At 39.3% G+C, this 16,877-nt stretch overlaps 1 protein-coding gene across 1 annotated transcript in view; it reads left to right on the forward strand.

Annotated features, from left to right (window-relative positions):
• The window catches only part of LGR5 (leucine rich repeat containing G protein-coupled receptor 5), a 68,724-nt gene that overhangs the window by 14,907 nt on the left and 36,940 nt on the right, over positions 1-16,877 (forward strand). The window contains exons 2-3 of the mRNA XM_081928017.1: positions 9,677-9,748; positions 15,941-16,012. Of these exons, the coding sequence (XP_081784143.1) occupies positions 9,677-9,748; positions 15,941-16,012 (144 nt within the window). The remainder of the gene's footprint in view (positions 1-9,676; positions 9,749-15,940; positions 16,013-16,877) is intronic.

Below are 16,877 nucleotides of genomic sequence, written 5' to 3' on the forward strand. Positions count from 1 at the left end.
AAGATCTACTGTTAACATATAGTAATTGACAATAAATAAAGGAATAGCACAGCCAACTTCCATCTGTTTTGTCTGTGGCACACAAATTTTAGGAAAACTTTTCACGAAGAAACAAACACATTTGCAGAGTTTTGTGAACAGAAAAAAACAAGAGTGCAACACATTAACAGGGTGGAACATTTAGAGTTAAAGCAGAACTTTTGAAGCATTTTAGAAAGCCACTATTTCAAAGAACACATTTATGGGATACACAATATCAGGACTCCCGGCGCCCACTTTTATTTATTTTTAAATCATTTCCCCTCCTCAAGTGTATAAATTGAGACATCATTATCATTCCAGTCCTTCACATTCTTATTTTGCCATAGTAGTGAAATAAAGAAAACATTTAAACTCTGGTCAGATAAGATGCACACACATTTAGAAAATGCAATTAGGGAAATATGGAAATCTAGATGTTTCATCAAATGCTTGCTAAGGAGTCCTCTGTTCTTTTTGTGCACAATGACTGAACTAAAGAACTTCAGTCGCTGTGTAAGAACCATTGTTCCAGCCACAGCACTTATTAGAAACAGAGTCCAGACTGGCGTGGGAAATACCTATGTATTTGACATCACCCCTGTTTTGGAGAGAAATGGAGTGGAATAGAAAGTATAAGGAGATTTTACTGTTGCATTCTAATCAGCCATGATCTGTCTAATTTGTTTTGCTTCAGAAGATAAAACTAATATTCTTCTGGATAAAAGTAATTAACAAGCCAATAGTATCATGTTGAATATGGAATGGAACAGCAGACACTGTAAGTTTTGGGAGCATAGTACTGTACTGTATAACTTTTCGAATCATCAGAGAATACTTTATTTTATACTACGATGCTAACATAGGATAGGTTTTAACTAACGGTTCTGTTTCAAATTGGGAAGAATAAGATTATGAAACTAAAACAAGACTTCAGTCGAGCTATTATCATCTGTATCACTGAATACAGGTTCTGCTATCTGTATTTCAATTTTAAAAGTGTCTTGGTTGGAATATAACATTGTATTTTCTTAAGTTCTGTAAATTTATTACCAGTGATTGGAATATGGATAGTGTGCTACTAGTCGGCCATAGTAAGTATTTTATTTAACAAATGCATTTGTTAATTTATACCATTTACTTATAGTAATCATATTTAATTTTTTTTATTTATACACACACATGGAAATATGCTTAGTTTTTATTGCCTTATACAAATTGACTCAGTGTTTCTTTATGGTTCTTTCCTTCTGAAGTCGTGTATCAAACTAAATAGTTCTAGGTTGTCAAGCACTTTGGGGACTTAATGACTGGACCCACCTGGATTAGTTGCATGCAGAGGTTTACGTACTGTAGTTTGTTTTATAGTTAGACATCTGACATGGAAAAAAAATGTGAAACTTATAAATATGGAAATGGAATAAGATACTGGCTCTTCTTCAGCCCATTAGCATCCTCTTCTTTATTTCCCTGCTTCCCCTTTCTCTGTGATTCTGTTAACCTCCATTTACCAAGTCTCTGCTTTCCTCTGCCTCATTTCAACTTTCCCGTTTTATGTTTCCCCCTATCCTTACCTCCATTTGCTTTGGGGGCCCTGCTCCATTTTCTTCCTGTTGTCTCCTGTGGAATAATAATGAGGCAGGTGCCAAACTTGGGTTTTCTACAACTTTATTAATCACAATCCTAGAATCACGAAATGATTTGATAGGTGGTGGCGGCAGGGATCTCTCTCTTTCTCTGCTCAACTTTATCTGAGAAACTGGGCTGGCTCTCCAGCAGCAGTTGTCCCTCAGGTGTCATGGCTTAAACTGTACAATTGTTAAGGCAGATTAAAAAGACATTATTAAATTTTTGAACAGTGCAAAATGTTACTAAAACCAGCATGAACTAGCATGGCCATGCCTGAAATCTAAACACAGACTCAGTCTAACCTTTAAAAGCAGCAATAAAAAGGTCTTTAAAGTCCACTTAAAGATCTTGAGCAGTGGAACCTTCACATGGAACTGTGGGGCTAACTCTATGGACGTCTCAAATAGTGCCGCAAATCTTTCAATCTTGAAATATTTTCAGTTTATGTGATTTGGAGAGCAGGAAGAAGGTGCTTCCAGCTATTTTAAAATGTCTTAATCTTTTGCCTCTTGCATCCTTTTTATGAAAGGAACAAAATGAATAAACAATAGGGAGTCTATAAAACAAGGAAAAGACAAAACATACTAAAACACTTTTTGCAGAGGTCTTTTTAATTGCATCAAATGCAACATCTAAGATGTTGGAACTCATCTGGGAACAATAAAAAAAATGTAAGTCAAACTACCCTATTTGTCCTTTATCAGCATCATTGCTGAATTGTACCTTTCATTTTTAAAATAGCAACATAATTGAACAATTGTCAGTTTAAAGTTCCTGGATTCAAACTGATTATACATAATAAAAATAACAAGCCATGACAAATAGGCAAATAGATTTCGATAATTCACTAAAGAATGTCTCTACCAAGCCTTTGTGGCGTATGTCTTGTTTGCAAGACAAATGCAGAGTTGAAATAACAACCCATGAATACCACTGGTGAAATGGCTATGTACACAAGGTGAATGCTAAAGCTTTTCCTTCTGAATGGACCTTTTAATCTAGGCATTATCTAAACTCTGAAAAAGCCTTCAGTGGCCTTACATACAGATTAATGGGAAAAGCTGAGACCTAGAGTTGGGCTATTTGCAGAAAAAGTTTTAAAGATTTACTGATGGTTGACAAATGCCATTTAAGTTTCAAAGCCATCAATAACCTATTGAAAAAGATTTAAAGGGAAACCCTCCCACTATAGAAAGAGACCTGACTCTGAAATATCTCAGCAGAAGCTCCTTCTCTCCGCCCCCCACCCCAAGCTTTCCCTACATACCCTCCACTGACTTTCTTTGCTATTTGGAACCCTTGAAACAAGTGACCTTGGAAAAGAGGAGGTAAGGCCCCTTTTAGAGACATTTGTATATAACTGATTGTGCCAAACTGCTATTGTGCAGGCATGAGAATTAAACAGAACTGTTTCCAGAAAAGTCTCTGGGATCATGGACAGGCTTTCAATAGCCTTTCTGCTAATAGTTTTTTAATGTGGGAGATGGGAGTGGCGGAATAAATTTTGTCAAGAATTTTGTCAAATCTGAAACCTTGTCCAAAACCTTTATCTTAACCTGTGTGAAGTTTGAGAAGCTTGTTTTTCTTTCAACTTTCTTAACAGCTAGTCAAACTCCAATTTATATGTATGTGGTATATGCCCTTTGCAGATGCATTTCTGCAAATATGACCCATACAAACAAGTTGTTAACATTTTGGTGCAGAAAAGCAATTACAAGTCATTCATAAATTCATTTTTAAAAAACTTTTGCTCTTGTGAGTTGTATGGAGAATAAAAAATATAATTAATTTAATACTACCAGGGGATATTGAGATAAGTATTAATTCATGTTTCTGATTATCTTTATTACAGTATGGCTAGGTTTCAGCATTGTAATAGCCTTGGTTGCTTTTATGGATGTGTTACGCACAACCCCAGTCTGTAAGCAGTGAGAGGCTTCAGAGGTTCCTATATTGACCCAGGGTAGTGTGGTCAAAAGGGACACAGGTGGTGCTGTGGGTTAAACCACAGAGCCTAGGACTTGTCGATCACTAGGTTGGCGGTTTGAATCCCCGCGACGGGGTGAGCTCCCGTTGCTCGGTCCCTGCTCCTGCCAACCTAGCAGTTCGAAAGCACGTCAAAGTGCAAGTAGATAAATAGGTACCGCTCCAGCGGGAAGGTAAATGGTGTTTCCGTGCGATGTTCTGGTTCGTCAGAAGCGGCTTAGTCATGCTGGCCACATGACCCGGAAGCTGTACGCCGGCTCCCTCGGCCAATAAAGCAAGATGAGCACCACAACCCCAGAGTCAGCCACAACTGGACCTAATGGTTAGGGGTCCCTTTACCTTTACTGTGGTCAAAGATACTGTGGTATCTTTAGGATATATAGCTTTAGTTGCGCACGCGCACACACACATATAACCTGAGCAAAGGATGGAGGAGCTCACAGTTTTACCACTCCAACAGATCTTATTTCCCCATTCTGTTTCCAGGGGAGCACCAAATCTAGCACATAGCAAGACAAGTCACTGTCTCTCCAGCTTCCAGCCAAACTCTCACAACTTTCAGATACACCTCCCCTCTAGGCCTGTTGTTCTCCATCCTGGATGACATGGCACCAGCCAGGTGAGGTAGGAAAAGGCCCATCATTGGTTTCTCCTATTCTCATTTTCCCCTTTTCCCTAACTGCCTGCCTCTCCCTCATTCTCACCTCTTAAGTTCATAGTAGCACCAATCTCCTGGTCTCATATTGTTTATTGCTCAACAGCAGTGGTCTAGCAGTACAGTCTACCCTCTCTGTAAATGTGTGCAACTGGCTCTTGATACTACCAGACTTTTGCTGAACAGCCTTACCCTGGCAATAGTATCCTGTGCGAGAAGACAGGTAGGGTATTTGGAGGTATTCCAAGGATCGGTGTAATCAGAAGCTGCTGGTATCTATCCAAACCCTATTGTACTGTCCATTTTGTGTGGACAGGATCACCCCCGGTCTGTAATGTAAATAATAATATTGGAAACATTAGATTTAATGAAAACCAGTCGCTTCATCATCTTTTCCCATTACTATAAGGTAATTGTTTGATATTTATATCTTGCAAACTATTAGCCAAAAATCTGAATTGGGGGGGGGAGTTGAAGCTGCCCTGATAATATATTGCTCACCACACTGAATTTTCTAGAGTGATGGCATTGTGTCAGTATAGTTAATATGCTTAGAATACCCCTACCACTGAAAATAAAAAGTCAACTAGTTGCTTGATTGATTCACCATTATATATATATAATCTGACCCTTCAGTTTCACTTTCTTCAGCTCTCTGGTTATTTGGTCACTCCTACGCCCTCTCAGTAGAAAATGGAAAAAATATATCCTGAAAAGATTAGCTATCCATGTCTGAGGATGCACTATAGCCACATCAATATTGCTTTAAAATATGCTGCACTAAGCTCCTGGGAGGATGCATGCAATAAAAGTAATACATAAATAAAATGTATTATGCAGGAAGGTTCACCTATAAAGCTAAAGCATGGTTTAGTGTTATGGACACAAGCAGGGGTGCTGCCATGATTTTTTGGGCTCAGTATGTGGATTAGGCACTCAGAAAATAAGACATATATTTGCATAAAAATTGCATATACTTTGTCATATGGTGTAGAGCCAGCGTGGTGTAGTGGTTAAGAGCAGTGGACTCGTAATCTGGTGAACCGGGTTCGCGTCTCCGCTCCTCCAGTGCAGCTGCTGGGTGACCTTGGGCTAGTCACACTTCTCTGAAGCCTCTCAGCCTCACTCACCTCTCAGAGTGTTTGTTGTGGGGGAGGAAGGGAAAGGAGATTGTTAGCCGCTTTGAGACTCCTTAGGCTAGTGATAAAGCGGGATATCAAATCCAAACTCCTCTTCATATTCAAATTTGTGCCGTCTTTGGCAGAGGGCCAAAGGCACATTGGGAGCTACATACAAGTAATAGATGTCTAACAGAATGCAAACATATGAAGCATTCCCCATAATCATTTTTCAGTACTAGAAAGGGTTTACTCTGTTAAATTTCTGCCTACCCCACAGCTGCTAAAGGCAGAAGACCACATTGCATTTGTACTAGTGCAAACCAATCGATAAGAGATTCTTAATCTCAGGGTCATGGATTTGAGGCAAAAGATTCCTGCACTGAAGGGGGATTGGACTACTAGATGACCTCTGGGATCCCTCCCACCTCTGCAATCCTATAGTTAACATAAATCATGGGTTGCAAACCAATTTCATCTACAAGGTTTCGACCTATCATTACAACCACAAGTAGGGGCAGCCTTTGCAGATATAGCACTGCACCATATTCACTGCTGAAAGAATAAGGGACGATTTTATGCAGGATAGAAACAAAGAATTCAGAACCCTGAGTCCCTTTCCTTGATTTCTTAACTATGGCTAAGAGAAGTGTTACATCTGCACCAGGTTAATGTGGGTAAAATGCTATGAGAATAGCAGAAAGGAACATACAATACTAGTCAGGCACCTGCGATGGTGCCCACGGCATCAGGACCCTGGAGAGTACACAATAAACCAGACAAAGTTAAAGCTAGCAAGTGAGGCTAAGAGCGAAACTACATGTTATAACAACAATCCTTTTTTTTAAAAAAAAAGTATACATAGACTATGTTTTATTTTGAAGAAAAAACTTGCTTGGAGCCCTGATCTGGTGTATATTTCCCTGCTGAAAGCTATTTGTCCCCTAAAGGTGTAACAGCATATTTAGGGCAAATTGGAGTGCAGGGCAGGGAACCAGACTGGGGACATGTTCTGGACTGACACCCAAAATCTGCTTGTTATTCACAGTAAAAGTAGCCAGTTTAAGTACACTTAGCAAAAAAAAAAAAAGCTTTGTCATCATGTAGCTCAGCCCTTGAGTAGCTCAGAGTGTTGCTGCACTAGTCAGAAGCCTACTGAATGGTGATATCAGGTGTGAGTACTTTGGACCCAGCTTCCTAATGGAGGTCACCTCCCAGTCGAGGAGGATAGCACTGAGTTTCTGAGGGCTGCGCTACAGCAGTGCTGGAAAGCCTCCTGATCTCCACCACTTCTAGGACGTGTGTGTTGGTGAAGGCCAGATGCCAGAAGTTAAGGGAACTTCCAAAGAAGAAGAATCTTCTCTGAGAATGACAACTGGTGATGGGAGAAAGTCTGGTCCTTAGGGGAAGATGGGGCGGGCTTAAGTAGTTCAGCGTCCAACCATAGCAGGATGCAAGTTCATGCATGAGGCCAGATGCCAGGACTTCGCCTTCCCAAATTGGTTCCAAAGGCCACCCACAGCCAACTTGGGGCACAGCAGCAGTGAGATTGTGACAGTTGTTCCCAGGTGTGATTTTTGCAACTGGGGTTTGGTTTTTTTACCTTAGCCCTATCTGATTTATATATAAAAATTTGCAAACTGGACACTAATTCCTTAGGTACATATCAATATTGGTCATAGTACAAATTTGTAGGATCTTTGTTTTTGCAGAAATTGGCCCTATTCAGAACATTTCCCTTCAAAAGTGTAGTACAGTGGTACCTCAGGTTACATACGCTTCAGGTTACATATGCTTCAGGTTAAAGACTCCACTAACCCAGAAATGGTGTTTCAGGTTAAGAACTTTGCTTCAGGATGAGAACAGAAATCGGGCTCCGGAGGCGCGGCAGCAGCAGAAGGCCCCATTAGCTAAAGTGGTGCTTCAGGTTAAGAACAGTTTCAGGTTAAGTATGGACCTCCGGAATGAATTAAGTACTTAACCCGAGGTACCACTGTATTCATTTTAAAAAGCACTGTTGCTGGTATATGTACAAAATACGTCATCACCCAAAGGCTTTATCTTATTGTCCATTAAAATATAATTAATTTGACTGGGATTTCATTTGCTGTACTTTTGTTCCTTTGCCAAAGAAAATCTTTTGTTCCTTTGCCAAAACAAAGGGGGTAGTAACCAACTACTGAAGAGAAAGAAAGGCATGATTAAATATTACAACAAAAGAGGGAATTTAATAACTACTCTGGTGTTGTTTAATAAATTAGCTTTTGAAGTGACTGCTAAACAACACATTGAGTTGAAAAAGGGTAATTGTTAATATTTCTTAACAATAAAAACTGTCATTTATTTCCAAATTTGCCCTGTGTAACTGTATGCTGTCAAATGAATAGCTGTAAACTAGTAAAAATGTGTTTCTGCATTAAAATGTTGGCTAAAAACAGTGTTAGCCTCTGGTGAGAATAATCAGCATGATAAGAACTTAAAATGCACACCCAGAACACCTGCTTAAAATAACATTTCCCACAAAATGAAAGATGTTCTGTACTAAGTATCATTTGCTGCCACGTCTACAACCTGAGTCAGCTGAAGCAAAATGTTATAAGTCTGAGGTTGACTTCCTCCAAGACAATCAGTGGCTCAAACTTGTGTTCCGCTGTAGCTGGATTACGGCGCACACTGTTAGTGTATCAGGACAATTGTCACTTTCTTAAAAATAAAAATGGCGATTAGAACAATTGTTTGTATTTTATATATGCTGATTTTGGTTGTAGCAATACTTATGCTACTAGTACACTTCTTAATTTTGTCTTTTCTTTAAAAAAGTGTTGCTGTTTGATCTTTTTATTCTTTATTGTTCATTTAACGTTTTTTATTGGTTTTGATCTGTTGCGCACAGTCTTGGTGGTTTGCAGAAAGGTGATATAGAAATATAATAAAATAAGTGAGGTATACAAGTGGGACCTGCAAAATGTGATGCTTAGTAGAGTGCTGCTGTTCAGGGTTCAAGCCAGTCAGCCATGCGTTGTTCTACAATACTCCATTCCATTCTCCCCTTCAATGGAGTATTTTCTGTTTTCCCACCCGCAACCCAACCCCACTTCAAGCAATCAGTCAGCATTCCGCGGCCACTGAGAATGATCAGCCTTCACTGGACTGCTTGGGGGGGGACGGTTCTCCCTTCACTTCTTCCGGCATCCGTGAAATATCTCTCTCTCTCTCTCTCTCTCTCTCTCTCTCTCTCTCTGTGTGTGTGTGTGTGTGTGTGTGTGTGTGTGTGTATTACTGTTGATGTTTCAAATTGCTTCAGGATGCTTTATGGGAAGTGATTCGTTAAAAAAATAAATAACATGTGCACAGGTCCATTTGCTTGGATAGATCCCATTCACATGGGGCTTGTGCAGGAAAGCCCCACAGTGGGCACAAACCTTTTTAATGTATTGTACAGCTCCCATGTATTTTAGTGGAGCCTTCCCAGTGAAGCCACGGTAATTACCCTGTACTAGCATGAGGAGGAAACAGGCTTTTTAAAAGTATAATTAAGTGGAATACTGCATAAAACTCAGGTTGATGTGACTTAGGAAAACCTGTTGGTTTCCTGTGCCAGGAACTACTGTGGAACCCCACCAGGAAGTGTGCTACAAGCAGGATCAGATTGCACCCTTGTTTTGTGGTTCATTTCACTTATTTAATGCAACTTGAGAATCTGCAAAGGCAGCCCATTAAAAAGAGAAATGGGCTTTCTGTGAGTCAAAATATTTGCTATTATAGTATTACGGCAGTAATATAGGGCAAATTCCTTTGTTTTGCAATCTACAACTAACAAGAGTGAAATACAGGTTACTACATTGTTTTAAAGTGCATTTAAATATTGTTTTATCATATTGCAGTTTTTCTACCATAGGAATCAATTTTCCTGTAAGAAAGCAAGAAGCAACCTGATTGTGCCAACTATTTTAATTTCTTACTGTGGTGTATTGAAATCGGTAGCTTAATAATAAGAAAAGGCAACCAAAAATATGTGGTAGTAGTTTTAAAAATTATATTTAATAAACCACATCTGCTGTTCTAAAACCATTTGCTTCAAAGCAATTCCATAGAATTTTGTGGGATCATCTGGAATAAATGGCTTAAATACTTCTGGTTAGTTCATCTGACTTTGAAAGGGACCTATTTTTGTTTGTTGTTTTGTTAATGTGCTACTTTAAAATGTATGAACAGCTGTGTACTGCAGTTATGTATCCTGTATTAAGACTCTGTCTCTTTCCTTCCTCAGCGATCTCAGTATGAACAACATCACTAGACTGTCCTCAAACTCGCTGCACAGTCTCCGCTTCCTGGAAGAGCTGTACGTATCTTTGTATCCTTGACTGACATAGTTGAGAGAACATTCTTAGGCACTTCTCTGGGAACCAGATAACACAGCACAGAAAAAGCTGTGAGCTCTGACACGTTTGGCACATGCGGAAACACTTAGCTGGAAAAAACACACACCAATTGCTTGTGATTCTAGAAATACACTTACCAAAAAAAACCCACCCTAAACGAGTTACCACGAGGCTACAACTTTTCTAAGCAGAGACAGGGCTATAGAAATTAATTTTTTTAAGGGTTGTTTAAAAGAGCCGGATTGCTTTTTGGAAATAGTTAAGCAGCAGGATATTAAAAGTTTGAATACCAGCTCATGTTTATTAAAATAGTAAGTGAAGTTATAATCAAAACCAAAACCTGCTGTCTGGTTCTGCCTGTGTCAAGGACACTTGCATTCACATTTCATGGTACTAAGTCGTCTTGTTGTAATCACTTTTAATTACTGTTTCCTTACTCTTTAGCTTTTAGCATCCCTCAAGGCTGGCTATGAAACACAGAACCCTGCATAGCTTAATTTGTTCTATTTGGTGTTTTCTGTTGTTGTTTTTTTAAAGAAAAAACACTATGCTATAAAAACTAGTTAATCAAACACAGGATCAGAAGTGGAATGTTGATTAGTAGTGATGATGGCCAGCCAGAAGAAGAAACCACTCTATGCACATAAGACTATATGTAACAAAGTGACCACAAAACTAAGAATTTGAAAATGCTTTGGATTTGCATTCTTCACATCAACAGTAACTCAAGGCACAGGTATCCTGGTGAGGTTCACTAAAAGCAAAGTGTTTGTACCTCTGCTTCTTCCCTCTGATACTCACTTGTGGCATCTAATTAGTGGCAAGCCACAAAAACCCACATATCATGGACAGCTGCAGCTTTGTTTATGCAAATCAATGCATCACTTCCTCTTCCTGAATACCCAGAGTTTACCTGACTTAGTAGTGTCATGCAATATGAGCTACTGTCTATAATCATGGGGGCAAGGGGGGTCGTATCTAGGGATCTTGCTCCAAATGTGAGACCTGATCAGTTGATACTGGGATGGCCTCATTATAACACACTTTCTGTCTAGAAAAGGGTCCAGACTTGCACTGGGATGCATAATACCGCTTCGTGTGAGGACGTCCTGATGGGAATCCTAAGCTATTGACTGCAGCATCAGTGCTCTGAATGCCCAGTGCATTGTTCTGTTTTACAGTCTCGCCATCCAGTCTCCTACAACTGCCTATGACTGAGTGAATTACACAAACTATGTAGAACCTGCAGTCACTTGATTGCTTTTACATCTCTAAAGGAGAAAGCCAGAAGGCTGCTGGGGCTAGTTACAGCATCATTGAATAAGACATATCTAGTTTCCTTTCTAAGACTGAAAAATTGGGCTTTGCAAACAAAAGCAGTGTGGGCAAAGCTCCAAGCAGTTTTTAGTACACTGCTCAACAACTTTACAGCAGGTGCCCTTAGCAGAATAATGCACAGATAAGTTCACTTGGGTTGTCTGTTTTGTTCCCCCTCTCCCTTTCAACAGAATGATTTGAGAATTAGTTTCGGGTGACAACCATTTTGCCAACCAAGTGACAAAGCTGCCTTAAAAGTTAGCTCTGTCTCAGTCACAGGTACAAACCAACAAACTAAGCCTCATGCCTTTTTTTAATGACGAATATGTGTGACTCCTGTGTGATTTCAGTTTTGTTAATCTATTGGTGGGGGTGGGGCGCATTAGTGAGAACAATCTTTCCAGGACTATTCGGTAATTCCATAATGAAGTACAAAGTCACAGCACAAGTGTTAAAGAATGCAATTACAATTTTCAGAACAAAAATGCTAGCTTTTTAACAGTAGAGATCGAACAATTACACTGTGCCTGAAGCAGTAGCATCAGATGGCATTTGCAGCCACTTAAAGAGGGCATTCAGCCTCTTGTGTGCCCATGCACGCAGCACTGCAAAACTTCTGCAGTTTTGCAGTTCCTTTCCAGCTTTTATCCAGTATGGACATTAGCTGGTTGTTTTTCAAGGGGGCGAGTAGAAATCTTTTGCATGTCAGCTGGTTGGCTTTGCTGGCTGGTTTATTTCACCTGTTCTGTATTGGGTTTCTGGCAGATGTCCTTATCGGATGGTTGCTTTTAAATAGGTTAATTGGCAACATTGGCAGGTAGGTTCCGGAAGTTAACAGGCAGTTAAGGTTCAGTGACCACTCTTGGGTACCTTTAAAGGTGAAGGGAGTGCCTGAGTAACTGTGTAGTGCAGTGATGTAAATAAACTTTGGAAAACAGGCAACATCACAAAGATTGACTTTTCTGACCACACCCTCCAGAGCAGAATTGGGGTATGTGTAGAGGGTTTCAGGGAGGAGGGGAAAGAAGGTGAAGTCCTATCTCACCAGCTGAAGTCATTCTGCTGGTGTGCAGATACCACTGGAAGTTGCCCAATTCGTATTATAATCCTGTATAGGAAGGGACATGCATAGTAAAGATTATAATAGTTGTATTCAAAGTACAGTATAGTAGCTTGTATGATCAGACATGCATGCCTCCAGGTTGGCAAACAGCCAGTGACACATAATAAATTCCACCATCACAAGACAGGATTGGTATGAAGTAAGAACAATATTAGTTAAAATAGAAAAGCCCTGCTCAGCAGAACACAGCATTTTTAAATTGATGTATTTTCTCATATAACTATTTGGGTTAATAGCCAAAAAGTAATTTTTTTTCTTAGTTTCGTGCATGCGCTTTTTCTGACAGGATTATTCCAGCAACAATACCTATTATAAAAGCTAACTATTTTCAAAGGAATAATAAACTGGGTATCCAAATGCATTTGAATTCTCATGCATACGGTTGTTCAGACAGCTGTAAAGTCTGACTCAGCCTCTTCAGTGGCCTGTCCTTTAGTTAATTTAACCAAGGTTCCTGTTTACAGTCCATTTGCTCCTCCGTTGTCTTACATGAGATGCAGCCAAGCAAATAAAATGCAGGTTATGGTTTAGATTTCTGTCATGTTGCCTATTTAAAAATGGAAGCATTGCTTCAGTTTGGACATGCTGAAGCATTCATAGCAATAGTTTTCCGCTGCTGCTAGTATAGCACTTTGGGGAACAATGTTGCCACTACCCAACCGTTAAAAATCAATAGAATTTATTATATTTTCAACTTGTAGAAGTTGTGTTAGTCAGAGTGGCTATCCTGATTATACAAAAACGGAGGCAACTTGGGAATTTGCATGGTTTTGAAATTGCGTATATTGTTTGTTTCATAAAATTTATACACCGCTTGATTAAAAAAAATAGTGTGGTTTACAAAAAGGTAAAACAATTAAAAAATAAAAAGTACAACCCTACTTTTAAACACACAGAAGTTAAAATACTAAAACGTATTAAAATTCACTCAACTTCCTAAGCATTTGGGTAGCTTGTTGAAAACAATAATCTTTCTAGCATGTGCAAAAAAGAATACAGTGAAGGCACCTGCTTGATCTCAATGGGCAGTGAGTTCCAACATTCAGGTGCTGTCACAATAAACAACTGAGTTCTTACGAAGGTGGAACTGGTATTATGTGGCACCTATAGTGGTGCCAATTACACTGATTGATGCAGTCAAGTGAGCGCATGTGGGGTAAAGCGATCTCGTAGGTAAACTGGTCCCAAGTTGTTAAGGGCTTTATATGCCAATAGTAACACCTGGAGCTTGGCCCGGTAGCAAATCTGTGCAGATCTTTGAGCACAAGTGTTATATGCTTGCAAGGGCTCACTTCCACTAGCAATTGTTCTGCAGCATACATTTATAATGGTTGTATGTGTTTGGGTTGGTTTGTTTTAAATAAATCTGCAAACAACCCTGTACCCTGAAAGGTATGTTAGAAATGGGTTTGTCTACTTATAGAGTATAAGAAAAAACTGTTCCTTTTCCCTTATGTAGGTTCTCTATTGGTTAGGAGAAAGTAACAGAGGCCAACCAGAGAATATTGAGAAGCAAAGCAGCTAGTAAGCCTGATCTTTATTAAAGTGTTGCAACAGGGTGCTCACCCCACCATGCAGGAGGGAGGAGGAACCCAGAACATTAGTGTGCAAGCCCTTATATAGATTTTTGAAATTGCCACCCTATAGCTCAAGGCCACCCCACAATACATCATACATACATCATAGAAGGGGCGGTCTACAGCAGAATCCTGTCTGGCAGGAAACCTGTTAATGGGTTTACCTGGACAGCCTGGCCATTCTTTTGTGATGATAAATACTTAATTCCTGAGTCCAGATCACAGGCTCACCCTATTCAGACCCAATTGTGCACATAATGCAGGATTTGTGAGCACAGAGGCAATGGGGAGGCTTTTCCCATTTCCATCCAGACTGCAGAGGAATATTTGAGGTCACTGAATAGTCAAAATGGCTTTAGGGCTCTTTTCCTGTACTGTTTCAGACACATGGGTTATATATTTATGTATGTCTTTGCCTGGTATATTTATGAACATTTATTTTATATCTTAGAACTTGTAATTTTCATAGCAGTGGGAACTTGCTTCTGAGTAAATATGCTTTGATTTTGTTGGAAATTGATTGATCATGAGATTCAAAACCTAAGGCATTGAGAAGTACAGGCAATCCTGGCTGTTCCAAGGAGAACCTCAACTGCAGCCCGAACCATGAATGAGTTCAATGGCAGTCTTTTATTCATTTCTTCACTATACCAGATGGGTAGCAGTGACTTAAAATAAAATAATGACCACATAAAACCAGGCCAACCCATGGTTGAAACTCCCCCCCCTCCCATTGACACAAATTATACTAAAGTGAATAATGCATGGAATAACATTGGTGTTAACTTTTCTGGACTACCGTAGACCAAAATTCTCTGGACATTCACAAAAATCAATAAAACACACAGATGTGGTTCGATAGTTATAAATACAGATGTCATAAAAACACATAATCTGGAATATAAAGTATCTTACACCCCTCCCCCAAACCAGATCAGCCTTTGCTATATTTGTTTGTTTGTTTGCTTGTTTGTTTGTTTTTAAGGGAAACCAATTTGGATGCACATTTAAATGCAGCAAAGCAAATAATTCAAATTAAAAGGGCTGGCTGAATTAAAAGGTCTTTACCTGGTGGAAAAAAATTGGTCATAATGTGGGTGCACCACATTGCATCAGCTAGTGGGAGTGGGGGGTGCTTAGTGCTGAAGGCTGTCTTCAGGTGCTTAAGGTGCTTTTCAAAACTACTGTTTGAAACAGCCCATGCTTCTCCTTTAAGAGAGCAGGTGGCCAGTGCCTCTTCCTTGCTATCCCACTACTGTCAGTGATGTACAGTGGTACCACGGGTTACATACGCTTCAGGTTACATACGCTTCCAGTTACAGACTCCATTAACCCAGAAATAGTACCTCGGGTTAAGAACTTTGCTTCAGGATGAGAACAGAAATCGTGCAACGGCAGCGCAGTGGCAGCAGGAGGCCCCATTAGCTAAAGTGGTGCTTCAGGTTAAGAACAGTTTCAGGTTAAGAACGGACCTCCAGAACGAATTAAGTTCTTAACCCGAGGTACCACTGTATTTGAAATGAAAGTTGACATAACAATTATCAAATTCCTCTGATACTCTGCTCAGGTTGACATCAGCAGTTACCGTAACATTATTTTAAGAAGCACATGTGTAACACAGAAAGGCAAATGATCATCAGCTCATTTCCACATGTAATTTCTATCCATTCACGACCAGTCGGCTTTTTAAAGCACAACACTGTGAAGGAACGTGCACCATTTTTGTAACCATGTGCTCTCTTGTAGCTAATGAAGCTTGGTAATTTATCTGTGTGCTTTCTATGTCTGCTGGGGAAAATTCAGGTCTACTGGGGCAAATGTAAAGTTATGAAAATAGGAGCCAATCTGCATTCTGTAATTTTGCATTGTTTGCTACTGAAGCAGAACAGGTTGGACAATTAGGCGTGCACTGTAAGCCAGGTTTATTGAAGCAAATGCATTTGCACAGCTGACGGTAAATGGACTGTGTAGTTACGAAATGTTTCACACGGAATGTTAATGATGACAAAACTGGGATCTTCAACAACTCCTTCTAGCCCTGGTGCTTCCAATATAACTGTCTTGTGTATTTTAACATCCAAATTAATTCCATATAAAATAAAATCTATTTATCTTTTTTCATTCTAACCCTGCAGACGTCTGGCAGGAAATGGCCTGACACACATCCCCAAAGGAGCATTTTCTGGGCTTTTCAGCCTTAAAGTACTGTAAGTAAACCAACATTTCTTTGTGGTTTGTTTGAAAGATCTCGGGGCCTAATACTAAAGCAACACTTTAAGTGAATTGTTCATTTTGATCAGAGTATGACCAGGAAAAGATGGTTGATGCTTTTAGAAAAATAAGGCATTTGCTTCATTGTAGTAAACCTTGAAACTTTGAAAGATGGGTGATGTCCCAAAATGCGTTCACTCATAAAGTTAATGTCTCTGTATAGTGTCAAATAAAGATCTAATTTTGTAATTGTTTCTTTAACTTCCTACAGAAGGGCAGGTTTTAGTTCTCAAAGTTCAGAGACATTTATAATGAGGATGGAAAAAAGGAGGTCACTTTTATTTCCATTTATATGGGTGGGAAGATGGACAAAATGAGTAGATTAATTACTTCAAACATCATAGTATTTAAGAAACGTTACGCCCATATCTTATGTTATTTCTTGGTAGATGTAGTCAGTTAAGGATAAACCTAACTGTTAACAAACTTAACTTTGTTAAACTGTGAAGTACATTCCAAGCAGGTCTTTATGAAACCAGCTTTTTGCTGAAAAACATTCCTTTTGAGAAGTGGAGTACCTTATCCATGATTGTACCCATTGTGTGGAATCATCTTCCTTCTGAAGTTAAGCAGCACTGCCTTTGACTATATTCTTACACCTCCTTGAAACATACTTATTTAGCAAGGCCTCTGCAGATGTGTAGTTCCAGTTTTCGTTCTTATTTTTCTAGATTGTTTTTTTCTAAGCTGCATTTTATTCTCTGTGTTATGTTTTTGTTAAGTATTTAATATTTATTAGATTTCTATACTGCCCTTCATCTGAGGATCATCAGGGCAGTTTACAATATAAAAACACAAAAA

The sequence above is a fragment of the Podarcis melisellensis genome (genome assembly GCF_964234715.1).
Source record: "Podarcis melisellensis genome assembly, chromosome: 10".
Lineage (NCBI taxonomy): Eukaryota > Metazoa > Chordata > Lepidosauria > Squamata > Lacertidae > Podarcis > Podarcis melisellensis.